The following is a 20646-nucleotide window of genomic DNA, read 5'->3' as shown; positions in this document are numbered from 1 at the left end:
AAAATGTTCAGCTTGATAGCACTATTTTGCTTTTGCAGGAAGCGGAAGAAATCAAGGAGGCTGCTGAAGACACAAGAAAGCAGGCGGAAGGCTTAAGGAATGAAGCAGATGAACTCTCTGCAAAGGTTGCAGTCACCGGAAGCAATGTGCAAAAATTGGAGGAACAATCTGTTCAGGATGAGACCCTGACTAACGAGGTACAATATACCAAATAATTAAATAAAAAATAAAACGATTGTGACATAAAATTTCCACATTTAAGGCCAAAGAGAAGGTAGGCCAAGCCAAAAGCAATGCAGCAGAGGCCACCAAGAGAGTGGAAAAGGCTCTCCAGGAAGTCAATGACATTTTGTTGGAGTTGCAAGACGTGACAGATATTGGTATTTTTTTACTCAAGCTTTAGTGGCTTCAATTTTATTTCTGATTTTTTTAGATGAGGATCAGCTAAATATCTTAGAGAAGAAACTGGCAGCTGCTGAAAAAGAATTCAACGATGCTAACTTAGATCAACGAATGGAGGAATTGAAAATGCTAAAAAATCAGCAGGTAACTAGTATTCAAAATTTAATTATTAACCATTGCATTTTACTCAATTTAAAATTCAGACACAATGGATAAAGGACTACTCGGAAGAAGTGAGCAGACTGAGAACTGAAGTGGACAATATTGAAGAGATTCGCAACTCTTTACCTGATGGCTGCTGGAAGAGAGTAAAGCTTGAGCCTTGAAAGTAACGTGCTCAGCGAAAGTTAGTGAGGATCTGAGCCAGTAAGAAACGCGAATTGGACCTGCCGAGTCTTTTTATTCCTTGCATTGCATTTTGTATCACACATTGTGTTCTTCATAGGTGTTAAAATCAATATTTGTGTGTGAACGTCGAGGGCGCCTGCTTGTTTCTGCACTATGTCTAGATGACTAATTATAATTTGAGTAATTCCTATTAAAATCCTACCATATAAGTCCACTTTAAGTTATAATTCTGATAGTTATGCCAAAGATGTGCACTCTGTTTAGAATAATTAATAGTAAGGAATTTTCCAGTGCCAAAATCTGGTTCTTCCGCTCTGCTGCAATGTGCCATGCCAAAGATGTAATTGGAAGAATCATTGTTTTAGATCTTTACTTTAGAGACAAAAGTTGTTGAAAAATACTGGTTTGAGCGCTTGTTGTTTCAACTCCTAGTCCAGTAATTTTTACACATCTGCACTTTGCAAATCAAAAACATTGTAACTCTTATAGATGATACAATAGAGACAGAAGTTATTTTTCTACATATTGCCAGCGTTTAAAATAGGGTGCAGATTTCAAAGTACATTCGCCTACCACTGCCAATAAAAGAACGGAATTTTTTTCAAACACTAATAGATAAACTAGAACGGTTTATATTTATCTTGATGTACATTTGAATTGTAATAAAATCATTCATTAGGGAATTGAAATTAAAAAGCTGTTTTTTTCTACACAACTTTTAACGCGAGAACGTTCAAGAAAAAAGGCGCAGCTGACTCGATCTTATTTTATGAAACAGTTAACCACGCAGCAACCCTTTATCTAATCTCTTAAACTAACAGCTTATCAGTCAGATGCTGCCATCAAACACAGCCTGTAAATAGCCAATATCTACCCCATCAGAGGCGCAGTCAATTGCTCGACGGGTATAGCTGGCGATACTTATTGCACAATAGTTCAAAATAATGAACCATTAGCAGAATGAATATTTCAGTCCAAGTAAAACGTGAAACGCGAGCTTCAGACAAGAGAGATGTCACGTACATGGAAGCTAATTTGAAATCTGAGTAAGTAAGGAAAATTGATTTGTAATAAATTTAATTATTCCACCGCAATACTTTACTTAATAAAGTAGTCGCAGATATTCTGTTTAGGCTCTTTAACTCTGTTGATTTAACTTTATATAGTTTCACGCGTAAATTTGTAGGTTTATGTATTTTTTTTAAATCAATTTGCCATGATTGCGCTAAAATCGCGAGTTTGGACAAATTTTTAGTATTTGCTAGTTTAATTGATAATGGTGATAATCTATTATTTATCTTAACTGTGCTAGCTCTCTACTTCTACTCATTGTCAGCCCTGCGCCCTGCGTGGCCCCGCGTCCCGCGTTGCCCGTGCAAAAATGTGTAATATGTAAGCCACGCCCACTTGCCTTCCATCTATTCGCCGTTCGCTGTTGTGTTCGAGTGAGACGCAAGAGTGTAGAGCACTGTGTAGCAAGCTTTGTTTTGGTCGATCAAGTGGGCGTGACGTCAGAAAATGTCGATTTGTTCATGCAAAATGCAGGCCGTCGGACCTCGAGGTATAAATTGATCAGCCAACACCTGATCCACAGTACGTACCAGTGGTGGTGGTCCTTGCAAGGTGATGGCCAGAGGCGGCCGGCGTTCGTGCTCGTGGCCGCTCCTCTGCTGAATCCAGAACGCACATTCGCAAGAGTCCGTTTTGCTCTTTTGACCCCGTAAACTTCGACACGAAATCCGCATTACGAGCGACGCGTATGACATGACTTACGAAGACCCGTTCTTTGTGGTCAAAGAGTGAGTAAAGTCGGCGGCCGAATCGTAGATTTCGGCGCACGCAGCTGTTGCGCCGAACGCACTAAATATTTTTGCTCGTTGTTACTCTGCTTAAACGTGTCGCGCACGCAAGTTTTGTTTTCAATCCTTTGTATTTTGCGTATTTTGTTTGAATTTGGTTGTAGACTTTTACAATTTTAGCTGTTGTCGTGTTAAATTATGACTGTTTCGTCTCGTTGATTTTTTTTGCTCAGTTTCACAGTGATAGGAAAAAAATTAACCTTGTTTTTGTATTCAGTGAGAGTCGAAATAAATTTTCCAAATTTGCTATTTATTTGGATCTGCCAATCATTGCGATCTTAGAATGGTTTGATCATAGTTACAACTAGTTTTTTTCAATAATCCACCAGGCACTGTAACACATTTTGCTTCGCACATTGTCAGACAGTTTGTCTGTCTATGTACTCAACATAATAATCATACATACATGTTATTCATAATTGGATTATGTACGTTAGTTGGACTTTGTGCCTTGAAAATAGGTTAAGTTTGCACGGTGCATTCGTACAATACCGGAAACAAAATTGAAGAGTCGAAAGACATGACGCGACATATTTTTTCAGAAACTAGCTTAAATTTACAATTAATATTAAATTAAATACATCGAGAATATCTCGCCATCTGTCTTCTCTCATCTTTATGATATGATTGTAGCGTTATAGAGCATGGATTTCGGTTACTTCCATTATTATTTAATGGTAAACTTGCAGCAATCCTTTTTATCATATTTTGATTTCATTTGTGTAATGTACAGTTACTACCATTTCTTAAAGACCTTAGCTTGGCATTTTAATTTATTGCCACATTTACGTACGTTTGCAGTGAAGTATGCAAAGCTCTGAACAAGACTAGAGGCTTGTATCGACGCTGGCTGGAGTTGCAAGATGAAACCGATTCAATCTCCAAGGACGAGCTTGAATGGACCACCACAGAGTTGCGAAATTCGTTGAGGAGTATTGAGTGGGACTTGGAGGATCTCGAAGACACAATTGATATCCTTTTCCGCTTATATAATAATATATTTTTAAGTCCTAACTTAACAAACAAGTTCAATTGAAGTTCCTGCCGCACAATGAAATATATATTTGTTTTCAGTTATATTTTAGATATTTTTCTCGAACTGTTTTAGCATCAGAACAGTAGAAGAGGTATTAAATTAATATATATTTTTTGGCAACTCAAATTTAATATTTAAGTATAGGCTTGATAGGAATTGAATGTACTCAATTTGTTGTTGCTACTCGCGATAGTAGAAACAGCTCTCATTTTTTTAAGAGTCAAGGTCGGACGCACTTGCGGTTTTTGCTTGCTTTCTGCCAATACATTATTTGAACAAAAGTATCAAATAATAGCTGTCTTACTGCCGGTTAAATTTATGATTTTTCCTTAATTGTTACACACGAATCGTCGAGAAAAACCAGTCCAAATTTAAAATCGACAACAGGGAGCTAACGTCAAGGCGGAGCTTTATCGAGCAGACCAGAGAAGAAGTGAAGGTGAGGAGGGGATGGTCCGTCAATTTGCATGGCAAATAAATGTTAAAAATGTTGACAATGCGCTCACACTATAATTTAATTCGTCCCGGGATTTATTTGCTCTTTTTAAATATTTGGGTTAGACTTGTTTATTCAATTCCTATTAATATCATGTCATTACAGTCTATGAAAGACAAAATGAACATCTCCAGAGGACGAGACAGGGACAGGACTGCTCGACAGGTAAACAAAAATTGCCCTACATCAGCTTAAACATATTTCCACAAACATACAAATATTTTTTGCCAAACCAAATTCATAGTAATTCCATTTATTATTGAAAAACAGAAGCTACATTAGAATTTTGTTAATATGTGGTAAAAATAATTTGTTCTGATTTTACGGCAACTGTTCTTTTAGGCTAGCAATTAAAAATTATTGCGTTTGAATATCAAAACAAAAACATTTTGTTTTTTGCAAATCAATTAGTCCATCAGAAAGCTAACGTGTTTTAAGCTGGAATAAACTTAAATTTTATCAAATTTCCAGCCTCTTTTGGAGAGCAGTCCACCTAGAGCCCCAACTTCCCATGGCACAACAAAGTATTCCAAGCTGGAGAACGAATTGGACAGTCCAAATCGCACCTTTGTTGATTCAGCCATTCAGCAGCAACAGCGAATGATCCATTCTCAGGATGAACAGCTCGACGCCATCTCAGACTCAATTGGGACTCTGAAGACCGTTTCTAGGCAAATCGGAACTGAGCTCGACGAACAGGCTGTGTAAATATCCCAATCTTATCATTTTGCCAAAATTTCTACCATTTCATTTTACAGGATGCTTGACGAGTTTGGACATGAAATGGAAAACACAGAATCACGAATTGATTCAACAGTCAAGAAAATGGCCAAAGTATTCCGCATTTCAAATGGTAAGTTGGTCCAGCATCATATTGTTTGACAATTTAATCATTTTGTTTCCTTCGAAATTTAGATCGCCGGCAGTGGTATGCCATATTTATCCTGTCCGTGATAATCTTCATAATTATCATCCTCTTTATTATACTCTGATTGCTTTTGGACTGTGTACTACTAGCTTTATTAGTGTGTCAGTGGTTTGCAAAATCCCAACATCCGGCCAGAAGTCCGGCTTATTTGTGCCACAAAAAGATATTTTTAAACTTTGTCTCCAAATTCAAAACAATGTTTACTAGAAAAGTATTATTACAACTACCTAAAATGGTTAATATTGCTACATAAAACGTTCCATATAAATGTATTAGCCATCTAAATTAAAAATATTATTTTTCAGTAAATGCTAGATCTAAAATTTTGTGATTTGTGATGAGCTCTTAAGATTGATTAAGTTGTTAAGTGTGTTAGTGTTTTAATTAAGTGCAGCTAAAAGTTATTTATTGTATTAACAAAACATGTTTATTTGTGTTGTAAATTTTGTATAAATATAATTGTGATGAAAACTAAAATCACTATTTTTGAACCATATTCTTGCCCATATCGTAAACAAACTTTTTGAAATTGAGAGAAACTTCTACTGGCTTTCGCGATGTTGATGCATCCTTTTTGGCCTGGATGCTTTCCAGTGTAGATTCTAACAGACCGCCTATTGAATTAACAATTTAGAATTTACATACTTTTTAAAGAAAACCTATTTTTACCTGGAATGTTGACTTTCACTTTTCCACTTTGACCAAATCCACCTTCGATTGTACCTTCTTCGCCAGTGGAGAGTTTCACTTTCATGTTGGTGAATAGCAGCAAATTGGTTTCCTTCTTGAACATATTTTTCACAATCACACTTGAACTGTTTGGTGCTCTTTCGACTACTCCTGACTTTGACTTGTTCTTGAAAATCTTCAGCTGCGGCAAATTTGCACTTGCATACGCCTTGTCTTCGTAATATTTAAGCAGCCGTCCCCAAAAGACTAACCGACAAGTGCTTGTGTGAACGTCCATATCTAGTTTTGAAGCAATGACCAAGGAATTTGGCACTGCAGTCACAGGCTTTTCAAATTCGAGCAGAGCATACTGCGCGACATTGTCTTCTTTAAGATTCGGTTCAATTTCTTCGAGAAATTCAAATTCCTGGCATAGCTCAAATTCATGAGTTCCTTGAAATAGGGTTACTTTGCCCAGGACAGTTTCATGGCCAATGCTCAAGTGGAATTTGGCTTTGGTTTTGATGGAGGCTTGATAGAAGCGGATTTTGTTCAACTTGATGATGGCAGCATATATTGTTGGTACATAGTTAGGAACTGACACAAGCCCTCTCTCTAGGAGTTTAGGATCAAATTGTGTTACGCAGATGCCAAGTCTGTCTCCCTGAGAAGCTTTATCTACTGGCTGTCGAAACATCTGCATAGATTTCACTTTTCTAGTCTCTTTGATGGCAGGGATTTCGACTTGCTGGAGGGAAAATCAGTTCACAACGATTTGTAAAAAATGCAGCAGAATTATTAAGATCAACTTACATCATTTATCTTAACAGCACCTTGTAGAACGGTGCCCGTCATCACAGTTCCTTGACCCCTGATGCCAAAGCAGTGGTCAACAGAAAAAACAAAAGGAGCAGATTCATCTCTTTCAGGCACAAATGCACTTTTCCTTAAGCACTCCAAGAGATCATTCAGACCTATCATTGGACGATACAATTATTATGAACTCCTTAAACTTTAATTTAAATAAAGGGCTCACCAACAGGTGCTGGAGATTCGGTTTCCTGGCCTCCAGGATTTGCAGAGACTGCAACAACCTCTGCTGTTTTGAAAACTGTATTTTGCAGAGTGGCCTTCATCTTTTTCGCCATCTACAATTTGAAAACAGCAAATATTAGAAAAACAAATTACTAACCTAAAAAGCAAAATAATATATTATGCCTTTTCAATTGCTGTCTTTTTCTTGTCTTCTGGCAACATATCTGTCTTATTCAAGACAACGATGAGCTTGTTGCAGGTGATTTCACCAATTACCAGGCACTCTGCTGTTTGAGTTTGCATTCCTTTAGTCACATCCAGTACTAAAATAAACATGTCGATAATTTGTGATCCTCCTATGATAGTCCTGATGAGCGAAGCATGACCCGGGCAATCCACCAAAGTGAATTGAAGTGTGTTGCAAGAGGTTTTGTCTAGTAGATGATCTGGCATGCCCATCTTTTGTAAAAGTTTTATAAATTAGAATTAATATTTCTAATAAATAAGGTATTGAGAGTTGATATACACACTTGAAACGAGCTGAACCCGAGGTCAATGGTGATGCCCCGCTCTTTGGACTGAGGATTTTTGTCAAAACAAGCTGTGCTGGCGGTGGTGCTCAATGCCTTGGCCAGCGATGTTTTTCCTGAGTCGACATGACCGAGCACACCGACATTGATATTCAATATAGTTGAAATCATATGGCTCGAACTTAAAGTCTCCTTCCAAGGTGCGAGTGCCCGCACTAGTAACCAGACTTCATGCAACAAAATTTCACGTGTAGTTCGATTTATGTTTACGTTACGCCCTCTCTTGTTAGCATTGTGCAGAAAGAAGCCGAGTTTTACACCATGAACTTGAGTTTTCTTTTAGTATTTTACAGTATTATACTCATATAAACGTCATGAAATTCCAAAATATTCTTTGTATTTAACTTGATATTTCTTGTAATGAGGATTTCGTAAGAATTTGTAAAAACGAAAAAAATTAATCGGAACCAACCTTCCACTAGCGCCTGCCAAGACGCTGTGGTTGGGCATACTACGTTGCATAACAGGTAGGGGCAGCACTGTCGCCCAAGGCCAGTCATCTGGGCGAGACGGGCTTCTTGTTGTAGTTTATCGAGTGAGGATCGGGTTATCCATGCGTTTTCCTGGCCACCCTACTTGGATTAACGCCCAAATTTGGTGAGTCTCAATTTGCAAATTAAGTAATCAGCTCGCCTTCAGTCGGAAAGTATCTCGCAGCCTTGTGCTGATCCGGCGCAGCCCTCCCGTTTCATGGTCCAGCATGGGTTAACGAACTTGGAAAAAATAATGACACGGCGTATGATACACATTTTGCAGCGAGGAATTCATGCGTCAAAAGCAAAATCACTTGCACCTGTCGAGAGAACAGTGCTTTAGCATTGTGCCTATACAAATGGCACCGTTACTGTGCAATTTTCCCCGCTTTCTATCTACATGAAAACGAACCCTCTTTTTAGCCTTGCATTAAAAGCGGGCACTGAGCTGTGCATTTCCCTTTTAAAGACTTACATTATATAGTTTCTTCACTTTGCACAGTGCCGAAAAATGAAGTTGGAGAAAAATCTTGACACATGGTTGTGTTCAATTCAACACTGGTCTGCCCACGCCGGTTTTATGTGAAGACGAACTGTAACCGGCTTGGCTTGATTTGTTGGATATCCCCAAAATAACTCTCTCTCATTATTTAAATTACACACTGCTTCTGTTTATTGAGGAGCAAACTGTTGCGCTTGTGAACAGACAAACTTGGGTAATCATTCTTTGGACTAGATATTTTATATTGCACCATTATATATTGCATTCGTCCTCTGTCTCGCATTAGTTCAATTTGTTGGCAATGAAATGCATGAGTTCTTGGACGAGAAGCATATCAACTGCTCTCCATTTTCAGCTTATTTACTGCATATTCTCATGATTAGCTTACGTATCGTCTCATCGTCCTGTTGTTTGTCCTAAGTCTCGACATTTTTTGTTGGCATCCAATGATTTGATGAAGTTATTGTGTGGTTGGCGTTGTTGTGGTTTCAATCAATTGGATACCATCATATACATTCAATCAGTTTTCGATCGCGGCCGCTGACTGTTCGACACACGCAAGTCAGCTGAAAGGGTTGTTTTAAAGTCACAAATATGGCAATCGACTTCCCTGCAGCCCGATGAGCTATCTGCATCAATATTTCCAATAAAATACTATTTTTTAATAAAGTACTGTTTTTTTTTGTTTTTTTCCGGTTCTCCTTTTTCTAGAAGAGTGATGGTGAACAACTCGCGAAAACTGTGTGTCCCAATAACATCGCGAACGAATAACATGGGCGCACTGGCCCCAGTGGAGGAAGCCCAGTCCAGAAAAGGACCAGCTCGTGCTACTGCCCCCACACCAGGGTCTTTATTGAATAAACGCTAGACATAGACATTCGTCCCGTGAAATTAATTCATGCATTTTGGAAAGGTGCAAACCAGAGAGTAGCGATTTGGAAAGCTTTCTCAATCCTCCCAAATCCGAATGGATTCGACATTGCAATGCAAAATAGAATCAAATGTAGGCGCTAATCAACCCGAACTCAACCCTAAACATACCGCTCGGATTCTCACATGGCTAGTGCATACAAAGCATGCGCTCTACAATGGGAGCCAACGGCTTGGTTTAGTTACGCAGATTGCTGATGATCGCGGGATGAGTGATGAAGTCTATATTTAGAGAGATAATTATTATTGGTATAAAAAAATCAACTAATCATCTCTTCTGTAGAAAGTTTCCAAGGTTGAAATATAATTTTACCTAAATTACTTTGACTCAGGTATATTTAAATTGTGTTATTTCCGCATCCCTTAACGCAAAGTAGAGTACGTTGATTGAGGAATCATTGATATATATATATTATATGCCAGCCAAGCATGCAATCAAAAGCACTGCGCAGACAGACGCGACACCTTGAGCATTTAAATCGAAAATTTCTACTCGGAAGACCCGTAAATAGCGGCGGCGTCAATTCATGTGCTTGCATGACAAATAGGGGCTCAGAACGGAAACGTCCCTCGCATTCAACCAGTCGAGTTGAATGCGACACCCAGCAAAGTTGGTTCTGTGTGCTTTTCGTGAGATGAGCTGAAAAAAAGCAATCTTTCGGCCGGGATCAGCTGCTGCGTGTCCCCAGAGGCGATGAAAAGGTCAGTTTTTTTCACCGCGCTTGGTGTGCTGTTGGGCTCATGGCTTTTTATTCATGCGGATTTGCGAGGAAAACATTTTATTGCCTCGATCGGTGAAGGCTCGTGCTGCGCGAGAATGTGCCGAGGGTTGAAATAGAGCCAAGTGGAAAATTCAACTGGCGCCAAATTTTTTATTTACGTTATCGGAACAACTAAAATGGCGAGTAGAATTTACGGGATTTTCAGGGGCCAGGTTTTGAGTTTCTGTTGTTAACACTACTTTCCTTAAAAAACAATTTTTTTTTAAATTTTAACTGGTCAGGTCGCTCAGCAAATTAAAGTAATAATTCTCGTCAGTTTATATTTGATTCATTTTTGAATTTTCATTATGTATTAATTTATAAATAATACTGAGAACACCAAATTATTGTTTGCAATTGTTGCTGATTTCGTTCGTCTTTTTTTATCAAAATCATTCGTATGTATATGTACTTTCCAGGCCAATTTCACTCGATCTTAACTTTTATTAAAAATGTAAATGCTTTGACTAATAAAATGAATTCTCTTAATATCATTATTTCTGATTTTCTATTTCCTGTAATGTGTGGTTTCTTTATGCGTCTTCTGCACCTGCAAAATCATTAAATTGTTTTTAATTTTTTATATTATACGAGCCTATATTTTTTTTTTAATATTTCTCTAGATCAGTGTCATTCTTTAGAAAATGTTAAATCGTCATAACCGTTTTTTAAGTAAATACTCATAGGCGTTAGCCCTATGACAATATATAATTAACATTCTTACATATATATGTGATATAATGCCAATACTTAAAATTTAATAATTTAAAGAAAATACAGCGAGAAAAAGCATACAATACTATAACTAACTGTAAGCTAGCAGGTACCAATCTGACCACAAAATAGCAGTGCGATCTTTACTTTGATCAAAGTAGCAACATATATCTGATTAATAAAAACCACGTAGAAAACCACAGCAATGGGGATTTTGATATCAGAGTACCCTCTAATTAAACAGAAATGAGTGAAATCTCGGGCCTCACTTTCGCCGAAAGCTGTTCAGGACAACGCGATGAACATTGGTCGCGTTTAAATCACCTCTTAATCAACAGTTTTAATGGCCGAAAATGTGGACCTGACTCTGCAAAGTTGTTGTGTCGGACCTGGCAAGCGGTGAAATGAATGCAAGTGAGTCCAAGGCACCGGCAGCAAGGTCGATAAACTCGTTTTCTGCTTGGCATCTGCTCGACCGCCTTTTCCGTATAACGCCGGTCATCCTTTTCGCCGCGTGCCCGTGCGTCCAATTCCGTTTTATCGCCTCGACTATCGCCATTATCATTAGCTTCCGTAAAATCTAGTCTCGCTGTGCTTCGTTAATTTCCTTTTTGTGTCCATTTACGTACGCCTCGTACGCCAGAAATGGAAATTTACTGGAGATATAGAATGAACTAAAGCAACCATGAGTGCTTCAAACTCTGAAAGTTTGGCACAATGGCAAAAAAACCTGTTCTAGCGAAAGTCGTTAATTGCAAGTAATTTTTATACTTAATATATACATACATAATTCATACTCTCTCATGTTTAAATACATAAAAAATACAATAAATAAGAAATGCGGTGGTTGATTTATTGTTGATAGATGCCAATGATGGCAGAAGCACGCGAAGTTGCCATATTTTGTCAGTAGAGTTATTATGTTTTTCATCTTTTGGTCTTTGATAAATTATTTGTCACGTTTTACATTTTTATATTAGTCGTTGAGTCACAAAGAAACAGCACAATGAATACCAATGTTTTTAAATATCTTCAGAAATTCTTATTCTCTTCTGTATAAAATCTTAGAATTTTGGTAATCGAACTAACTGCATATTCGTAAGTCACTTGCACGAGTCAACTGATTGTGAGCAAAAGCAATCGACCAGAATGCTTAAATAGCAAGTTTCCCCCAAGTTGCCATGTATGCGCATAATCCTATGCCTCAGTGGAGATTTAGACTTTTGCTTCGCTGCTGTGTTGGTCCCAAAAATTCGCCACAGATAGAAAGTCGGGTAATAAATTTTTTCATCTACCTTTCAGAGAGTGTGCTGTCAAGATGCTTGTAGCATGAGTTGAGTTCCTAATTTATCTGCATGAGTAGTCAGCGAAATTTGGCCACAGATTTTAAATCGCTGCAGAATGGCTAATTATTTTTAGGCTGAAAGTGTTCGCTGACGGCCTACATGTTTCCTGATCATGGGAGTAAATCATCTCAATGATAACAGTCTTATGGGGTCGAGCCAGAGAAATAGAAACTCGCTAAAGCGTTTTTCTAGCAGATTATAAGCGACGTGAGAAGTAAAACAGTATTCTATAATTCGTTTTTGCATCGCCAGAAATTTGGAGCATGATTAGAAAACTTATAAATAAATGATAAGCTGAAATTTAGCCGTCTCAAAAATGGTCTCCTTTGCGTGAGTATAGGTGCTATTGAATTAACGCTCTGGATTTCGCGTGAAACACAAAGTTAGTGCTACTCTAATTTTAGACAGACTCATAAATATGGAGCCCTTTCAAAAACTCGTAACTCCGGTTTGAATTTTTATGAGTGGTAGATTATAAGTTGAAAGTACCTGCTTGTTAAAAATAATGTCTTTCTCCTGCATCTCTGTACAAAACCGCACTTTTTAGTTGGTCACTTTTTTGACGACTGAGCGAGTTTCACCAGAGAGATTCGCTGCAAACTGACTTTAGCGTGCGTAAAACATTTCACAGCACCCTCAGGGTAACCTGATGCCATTTTTTTATTCATTTACCGATTTAACCGCTTTGCCTTGCACGTGTATACTGCAAATTTAACTATTTTATAGCCTAGATGGGGCATAACACAGTTTGCTGATGTTCCATGACTTAGATGGGTATGATATTTTATGGCGTGACCATCACCATAATCAGGATTTGCTTCGGCAGCATAGTATCGGACATAGTAATTGGATATATATTATGTAAATTTGCTAGCATGAAATATAGATATCCTGCTGTGCATATTAACGTTTAATTTGATGAGATGCTGCGTCATAAGTTACATTACTGTATGGTGACCATCGCAAAAAAATTGTTAAGAGTGCAATAATTATTTAAGATGATAATAAAATCATTTATCGAAGTTTATTTTGTCTTTAACTGAAAATCTAGATAAACAAGGGAAATAGCGAAAAAAATTACCTTGCTACCGGTCTAACGTTGGTTAGTTAGTCAGACGCTGGTGAGAAGTAATTTTCAGAATAATAAAAGTTAAACATAAAGTTCTGGTATTATTATCTAGAGCTGTAGAGCTTGTGTTTTTTCATTCACAGCTTGGACCGAAAATGAAGCGGCATGTAGCAATTATTATGCTATTCCCATTCTCCAACTCGCAGCTCTCCCGCTCCGCAGATTCCTCTCTAACTACCCGCTTGGCCAGTCAAGTTGCTCGCTCTGGACCTCCAACTCTTTCTTCGCAGTCTCCGTCCAGCAGAAGCCAAAAGCGGTCTAGTTGTGTTGGAGCTAGAGAAATAGTGGTTTGCAGAGATTTGCGGTGTTAAACCCTAGTGATATGTAAATTGGCTCAGTATACAGTTTTCAACGCAGATCTACCGGCATTTCAAGCATGGTCGCTTGGTCGAGTGAGAACACCATCGACCGGTGAGTTGCGTCTGCTATACTTTTGGTTGCCCAAAACTGGTTTTCTCAAATAAATAACTGGCGGCCGATCGCGGCAATACATTTTCTAGCGTAGTGTGTGTGTTGTTTTTATGATGACACCTGCGGTCGTTGACTTATTTGAGGCTTCATGTCGCTATTTTTAAGAAACGATCCTGTTCTTCCCACTTTAATTACTTTACTAATACTCGCAATTAATCTACTAGCAGACATGGCTAAATTATTGTGCACGCATTTTTTAAGTTGCCTCGCATCAATCTCACTGTCAATATAATCTCTGACTTATTTTGTTGGGACTTAAAATTACGGGATTTCTCCTCATTAATTCGGCATCATATTTATACTAATATAAATAATCTGGTAGCATGCTTTTACAATGCTGCCCTGAATCAAATATTTAATCATTTAACCAACAAGAATTTTCTCAAAATTTGTTCTGGACAACAGTTTGTTAAAAATTTGAAAACATACAATGCACAATGATGATTTCAAAGTTATAACCATACGACAAGCTGAGCGTGCCGACTGTTTCTTCCGCTACCAGATTTCATTGGGGAACTGAGGACAAAACGAAATGGGTGCGGCCACCTATTGTTGTTGTTCTGCCCGCGGATGATCCTTGTCTCATTATCTAACCGAGCGTGAAATAATACCAAGAGTTTTCATTTTGCTTTTGCTCTCGCATTGATCCTCCAACTTGAATGAAGCGAACTGCCTCGCTGATGCTGTTGTCCGCCTTCAACAATTAATTCAGAATTGCAAGTTTAATTGCCGAAAGATGTTCACCAACCATGGCATTGCGCAAGAACATTCCTTCTACAATACGTGAGTTGCTTAAAATGCAAGATCTCGTCTTATTATTTAGGGAAGAATTTAGTAGAGTTGCACAAATTTTATGTCATGCAAATTGCAGTCTTGAATCACCGTAGAAAGTTTTGCTTTTGAATCTTTCCATGTGATGGATTGATATTTTCAATTTTTATTACTTCTTAATATCTAAAACTAAACAATCTTGGTGTTAGGTCTGTACGTGAGGAATAACATGGAATAATCCCGAATTGAGATAATTTATATAGAATAATGCTACACACATGCAGAATTAATTTGCTCCAGTAAAATTGTTTGAAGAAGGTAGAAATTATCGGGAATCGAGAGGCAACTTTGTTAGACCTATTGCGCTTTCTCGACTGGGATATCTTCCCGATGAGCCAATTTTTTTGCTAATCCGTGTTGTTTTCTGAGTTGATCTTGATTAATTTTAGATGATATGAAAGATAGAAAAGTCGTTCGCTTGGCCAAAATGTATGTGATCAGCCCGAAAGATTTTCCAATCAACTTGGCTGCCAGTTAAGCAAACATTCGGGGCTGGAATAAAATCGCGATTTACGACGCACTTGTTCAGCAGTCGGTGGGCAAACATTTTCCAGTTATATTGCCCTAGTGATACACGCCAGTGCTGTTAAGAGCAGGGTAAACACTTGTCAAAAGGGAAAAACGGGGGTTCTCATCAAACCGGCGGCGCGCACTCCATATAAAAGGTGGATGGAAACGTGCCCAGGCATAAAATTTCGCATCTAATCTCAGCCAATGCAAAAGATGCTCCTGTTTTTGCACCCATGAAAGGCGTCCCCTTTTCAAAGGGGAAAATAATATGTCTGCGCTTGAGAAGGCGAGTTGCAGACGTCGACGTATGGTTTTGCGGTGCATTTCATGTATTCATTCTTGATGAGGCACGTAATGGCGATTCTTTACTCTTGACCTGCTGGACGTATCTTTAGCCCGGAGAAATTGTGCCACAGGTTCACTTGTGTTCGTCTAAAAGTGAAAAATACTCAACACTGCTTGTTCCTTTCTTATCCTCGTGCGGTGACGCAAACACCGGTTCATTATTCTACAGGCTTTTTCTTTTGGCCTGAAAGCGGTGTTAACGCTTCACTATAGTTGTCTTAATTTATTTTAGAGAAATTTTTCTTTCCAACTACCCACAAAATAATACCGTTTAAGTAAATACGTATTGTATTTGTTTAGTATTTTGGGAATTATATTTGCATGAGAATCGAGTATAATAGACTGATATGAAGGCAAAATGTGACACAAACTAATTTGCATGACTATGAAAATATTTCAAGAAGAAAAGAAGCTGCTTATGTACTAGTGGTTCAGGAAAAACTATATTTAAAGCTTTTAAAGGATTTGTCTGTGCTTGATGTCGGAGGTGAATTAATTTTAATAGGCTAAATTTAGACCGATAGTGGAAATTTCCCTGTGACACTTCTGTGATAAGTTATTTTGGCTAAGGATAAATAAATCAACTGTCCTCTACCATTTTGACTGAATCCAAGCGAGATATCCGCTATGAGGCGTGTCTTAAACCTGTTGTCCAAGTTATAGCTATGAAATAAAACAAACTTGAGACTTGTTATTTGGCTCTAATTCAGACGGAATAATGTTAGATTTTGGCCATTATAACAAGTATTTCTGCGTCTCATGGTTGACTTTCTTAAAACCCGTTATCAAAACTTAAACGTGTCATTATGCTGTGATTATCAAAGCATCAATTATTCAAGAGTTTATTAAGGTAATTATCTTAAATTAATATCTTTACAATGCGATTTGCAATCTTTTACTATGCGGCCATAAAATATTTCAACCCAATGACCCGTGCCTGACCTCTGTAGAAATATAAAATGCGCAGCATCACTGTGCCCGATGTTGTGAAATGTAATCTGTACGCTAATGATGCGCCAGCAAGAGAAGCCTATACCGACAGACAAGTATAAATGTACATTTTCCTCTCTGTCTATCTTTTGTCTCGGCTCTTAAGGGTTGAGGTGCATTCATATCACAGCACGTGCAGACATTATAACTCATTTTCGGTTTGAGAGAGACACTTAGAGGGCCAGTGCTCAATGCAATGAGTGTCTGCCAGACCTACTGACATGAATAATTATCACAGCTTTCATGTTTGTGTGCATGCCCATTCGGTATTGCTTTTCACAGCTCAGCCAGCGGTCAAATGAAACGGCTCTCGCTGCAAATTGCTCGTCAGTAGACAAAAACAAAAGCGGTGGAGCGAGAGAAAATACACATGTGCTGCTGGCTGTCAGTTTTGGAGTGGCGCACATTACCAGTGCACTTCATTTAATTCGATTTCACATTTTTGTATGTGGCTGATGTCTGTTAGTGATGCACATTTTAATAGGACTATTTAAGCATTTTTACGTTTAAAAGAACGGCTAACAAATAAATAGTATTTTTCATCATCGGATAAAATATTAAAATTAAAGTGTTTCATGCTAATTCAAAACAATTATGTTCACAGTAAGAGAAAATGCCAAATTAATTTACTTTTATACTTTTCACTGTGAGGTGAATGCCTTGTGGCAAATGGGTGCATTTTAGGTGAGACATTGCGACAGAAAGCTTTAAATCATTTCCTGGAGGATATATAAAGTGATACACTTTTCAAAGGATTATTCATGCATATAGTTACGTATATCTCCTTTCACAAAGAATCAACCGTAACTGAGCGAGCAAAAAATTCAATCATGACACGGTAATATACTTTTCCGATATAAACAGGAATACCTGTAATAGTGACTAATTACTCTCTCTTATTTAATTTACGTATAACCTGATTTTTTTCGTGTTTTTTGGAAACTCATCCATGAAATCTTGGTGGCCAGCCTTAAAGACGTAGATTGGATTTTATTTTAAACCACCGAGGGTAAAATCTAAACTAACTTTTGCATGATATTTAGAAACCCAACATTAACAACCACGAAATCTTTGTAAGTGCAAATTGTATGAAACATCAGCCCAAATGACAGATTTTTGTCTGACTAATCCCTTCATCCTAACTCTCATTCGCCGCTGTCGGTATTGTTCTCGCTGTTCTTTAATCCGTCTCTGAGAGCTTGTTCGTGGATCATAATTCCAACAAAGCTCGTTTGTGCAAGCAAATTGCGGCGTCTTTGTGTTTTGAGCGGAGCCGCTGGAGGTGTTTGGACGAGTGGCTGAAACGAACCAGAGGCAGACAGAGCAGAGCGAGTGAGCGGGCGGGCGGCGATAAAACACCCATGCGCCCTGAACCCCCGACTCACTCACTCGAGGGTGGTTTTCGCACAGATCCATACTCTCTGCCTCAAAACAGATAGTAGTTTCTCGTGGCATGTGAAACGGATAGCATCGCGCTCCGTATGTGTGATTCTCGCAGTCGGTGATCGCGAAACGAGGAAAATGCACAAGCACACCCGAAACCGAAGGTTGGTCGTTAAACTGCATGATCGCCGAAACCGAGAGTAAGAACTGTTTATGCTATGTTTTCTTGTGTTTTTCATCGAGCAATTATTTAGTCAGGGTCTAATTGCTTTCTAAAACATTTGCTGCCCTCGTTGTATTTAATTTTAAACGCTGTTGAAATGTTACTCTCGAGATTGTTGCGTGATAACACAGCACTAGCGATTCATTAGAAAAGCATAATTTGTGTACTACGCATTTAGCCGTGCAATCCAGACTCGCCGGTTTTTTAAGGAAATTAATATATTTAAGTATAAAAAGTCAACAAAGGAAAGTGTTGTTTGCTGGTTGGTTGGAAAGAAATGATATATATGTAAAATAGTTCGCCCAATTTCGTATGTGGCTTATAATTGGATACTGAAAAAGAAGAAATTGAAGCAAAAATTTGCTAGCTGAATAAAGATAAAATTTTACACCTTTAGTTCGGCAACTACTGCGAAATTTATGGCCGTGCCAAGCGAAAGAGCAGATTGTGCCGGCTGCGAAACTGATGAGCATGACACAACTAGAATAAAGAATGAGGAATGGCCTGAGTCTGCACATACAGATAAAACCGCGAAGTCGGGGAGCTGTCTGTCCTTCATCGCGCTAGATTTATGAGCTTTCAGTCTGATCGCCGCTTCGAAATCAGCATTTGTTCGAATTTATTTGTGCAGTGATTTATAGAGCTCTTAATATTGGATTTTTTCTGGACTAATTTACTTATGATGCTTGAAACAGTTCAGCGTTATTTATTGCAGCTTTTCTTTAATTGTTTTATACCTTGATGGAATCCAATTTGTTAATAGGCAATAAATAAACTAACACAATCCAAAAATTTAAAAGGCACTTGTTTTAAGTAAATATTCATTGTGATGTATGGATATCGTTATTAATGGTCTCTTCTCTCTTTGCAGGACATATTTATTTTGCTTGATAAATATGTGTTGTGTCGCGGTGGTTAAGTTAGCCTTACTATACAAATCACTCATCGAGACAGATCGAGTGCGACTGAAATGATTATGTATTGCTTTTTGCGAAATGCTCGCCGCGCTTCTTTTTTTTTGCCATTTAGCCACCATTGCGCGTCAATGTTGCTCGCTAGGAGACGAAAGTTTTGTCATTTTTCCACTCGAGCAGTCCGCAGTCCGTGAGACCCAACTTTTTAATCTGCCCGGCTCAAATGTAATTAGTTACAGAGTAGAGCACCGGCCCAAGAGTGCCAATATCAGGGTATTTTAGTCTTTTAGCCAACCGTGTGCGCAGACGTTGTTCATCAATTTCCCAGAACACGGTTTGCCTTTTGTGTGTTCACTCGCCGGCATTGTTAGAACACTCTCCTTTTTAGTCAGGGCAGTGGACAAGCTGCCACGAATTCATTGTTTTTCTTACTCCTGTAGCTTTTGTGCAACATGCGGACGTAAAAAATACTCAAGACAATTTTAAGTGTACAAAATCAACAGATACGCTAGAGTACTAAAATTAGTCTTTTCAAAACTCATAGTGCAGTCCACGTCGTTATGAACTTTGTTGTTCTTTGTGATTTGTGATTACCATGTTATGTAATGACTGTTACAAGTGCACGGAAATAACAAATTTTAGCAAATAAACGCTTAGCAATCTACCATATAACTTACATGATCTACAACCATGCATATGGTTGCTAATTTAAAAGTGTTAATTTAACTAATAATTAATTACATACAAGCCGAAAAGCTGTGGTGTTAATATTTCAAATCTATAGTTTAAAACTATTAAACAAGAAATAAATGTAACCTTTTAATATATTGCCCTGAATATACTTTGTCAAAAAGAAATACAATATAAAACGCGCTGTCTGCTATTCCCTTCGCAATTGAACACGTCCCCCGTGGTCGATGCGTTCATTAATTTGGTGCTGTCCCGCCGATGATGACATTCATAGTAACGCACACCTAGCCGTAGCTCACCTAGCTGGCGTTGTTCGCGCCCCGCCCTGCTGCTTGCGTCGCTGAAATAAAGTGACCTTTGCAGCCAGGGGTTGGAGCTGAGTGTGGCGAATAAAGTGGGTCGTCAAGGGCATTGTGCCGGCGAATGACGCCTCGCGAGCGCTCGCTGATAATAAGGAAGCAAAGGTGGCTGTGGCAGTATTGGCTGTGGCCCACCGCATTCTCATCAATAAATTATATCGATCTCATTAAATAAATGCCCTCCATGGAAATAGCCTTATGATGTGGACCATTAGTGGAGTTGGTTAAGCAGTCTCAGCAGGTGGAATATGGATCACTAATTGATTATGAAATCAATTTTAATAGCTATGCCTCTAATGGAAGTATTTTATGAACATATAATTATGTTTGATGTGAATTGATTTTCACAAATCATGTCAGGTATTTAAAACATCGTCAAAAAGCTTTTCTATGTGAAATTTACAACATTTGCTGCTAACTTGCATATCTGATCATTTCTAATTGGTTAATTATTTGTTTCAGATTAAGGGTGCGCTACGTAATGCCTTCAGCGCACCTGTCTCTCCGCGAGGAGGACGTGGTTCGTCTCGCCCTCGAGTTTCTGCATAACAGAGAGCTGCACATTTCGCAGCTGAGCCTGGAGCGGGAGACTGGTGTCATCAATGGCGTTTATAGCGACGATCTTCTATTTCTCAGACAGGTGAGAATTGCCAAATCACATTTCTCTCGCTGCAAGGTGCGAGTGAGACTTAAAATGGAGCCGAATGGTGTT

The 20646-nt window shown here is 38.4% G+C and overlaps 4 protein-coding genes across 10 annotated transcripts in view; 3 read left to right on the top strand and 1 right to left on the bottom strand.

Moving 5' to 3' along the window:
• LanB2 (laminin subunit gamma-1) overlaps positions 1-1446 on the top strand; it is a 32037-nt gene extending 30591 nt beyond the window's left edge. For both annotated transcript variants that reach the window (XM_065484318.1, XM_065484319.1), the window contains 4 exons: positions 39-197; positions 263-380; positions 434-546; positions 606-1446. In XM_065484318.1, the coding sequence (XP_065340390.1) occupies positions 39-197; positions 263-380; positions 434-546; positions 606-728 (513 nt within the window). In that variant the 3' untranslated portion in view covers positions 729-1446. The remainder of the gene's footprint in view (positions 1-38; positions 198-262; positions 381-433; positions 547-605) is intronic.
• Positions 1447-1602: 156 nt separating this feature from the next.
• Positions 1603-5546, top strand: Syx6 (Syntaxin 6). Of its 2 annotated transcripts, none has more exons than XM_065484331.1 (7): positions 1603-1796; positions 3411-3580; positions 3990-4084; positions 4247-4306; positions 4613-4845; positions 4900-4994; positions 5057-5546. In XM_065484331.1, the coding sequence occupies exons 1-7, from the start codon at positions 1711-1713 to the stop codon at positions 5131-5133; spliced, it is 816 nt and encodes a 271-aa protein (XP_065340403.1). In that variant the 5' UTR covers positions 1603-1710; the 3' UTR covers positions 5134-5546. The 2 variants fall into 2 exon arrangements, with proteins under 2 accessions (XP_065340403.1, XP_065340404.1); XM_065484332.1 differs by lacking the exon at positions 1603-1796 and adding an exon at positions 2188-2549.
• On the bottom strand, positions 5470-7884 carry eEFSec (eukaryotic translation elongation factor, selenocysteine-specific). Its single transcript, XM_065484330.1, has 7 exons — positions 7776-7884; positions 7304-7530; positions 6957-7232; positions 6775-6886; positions 6552-6712; positions 5739-6486; positions 5470-5683 (listed from the first exon to the last, which is right to left on the bottom strand). The coding sequence occupies exons 1-7, from the start codon at positions 7861-7863 to the stop codon at positions 5550-5552; spliced, it is 1746 nt and encodes a 581-aa protein (XP_065340402.1). The 5' UTR covers positions 7864-7884; the 3' UTR covers positions 5470-5549.
• Positions 7848-20646, top strand: part of LOC135939765 (WD repeat-containing protein 47) — a 40564-nt gene continuing 27765 nt past the window's right edge. For 2 of the 5 annotated variants that reach the window (XM_065484324.1, XM_065484320.1), the window contains exons 1-2: positions 17831-17948; positions 20397-20574. In XM_065484324.1, the coding sequence (XP_065340396.1) occupies positions 17887-17948; positions 20397-20574 (240 nt within the window). In that variant the 5' untranslated portion in view covers positions 17831-17886. Of the gene's footprint in view, positions 7961-9947; positions 9971-13443; positions 13630-17830; positions 17949-20396; positions 20575-20646 lie in introns of those variants that run through there. The other 3 variants (XM_065484323.1, XM_065484322.1, XM_065484321.1) reach the window with 3 other exon arrangements.

The sequence above is a fragment of the Cloeon dipterum genome, chromosome 3 (assembly GCF_949628265.1).
Source record: "Cloeon dipterum chromosome 3, ieCloDipt1.1, whole genome shotgun sequence".
Classification (NCBI taxonomy): Eukaryota; Metazoa; Arthropoda; class Insecta; order Ephemeroptera; family Baetidae; genus Cloeon; species Cloeon dipterum.
This window is presented reverse-complemented; position numbering and strand designations above follow the sequence as displayed.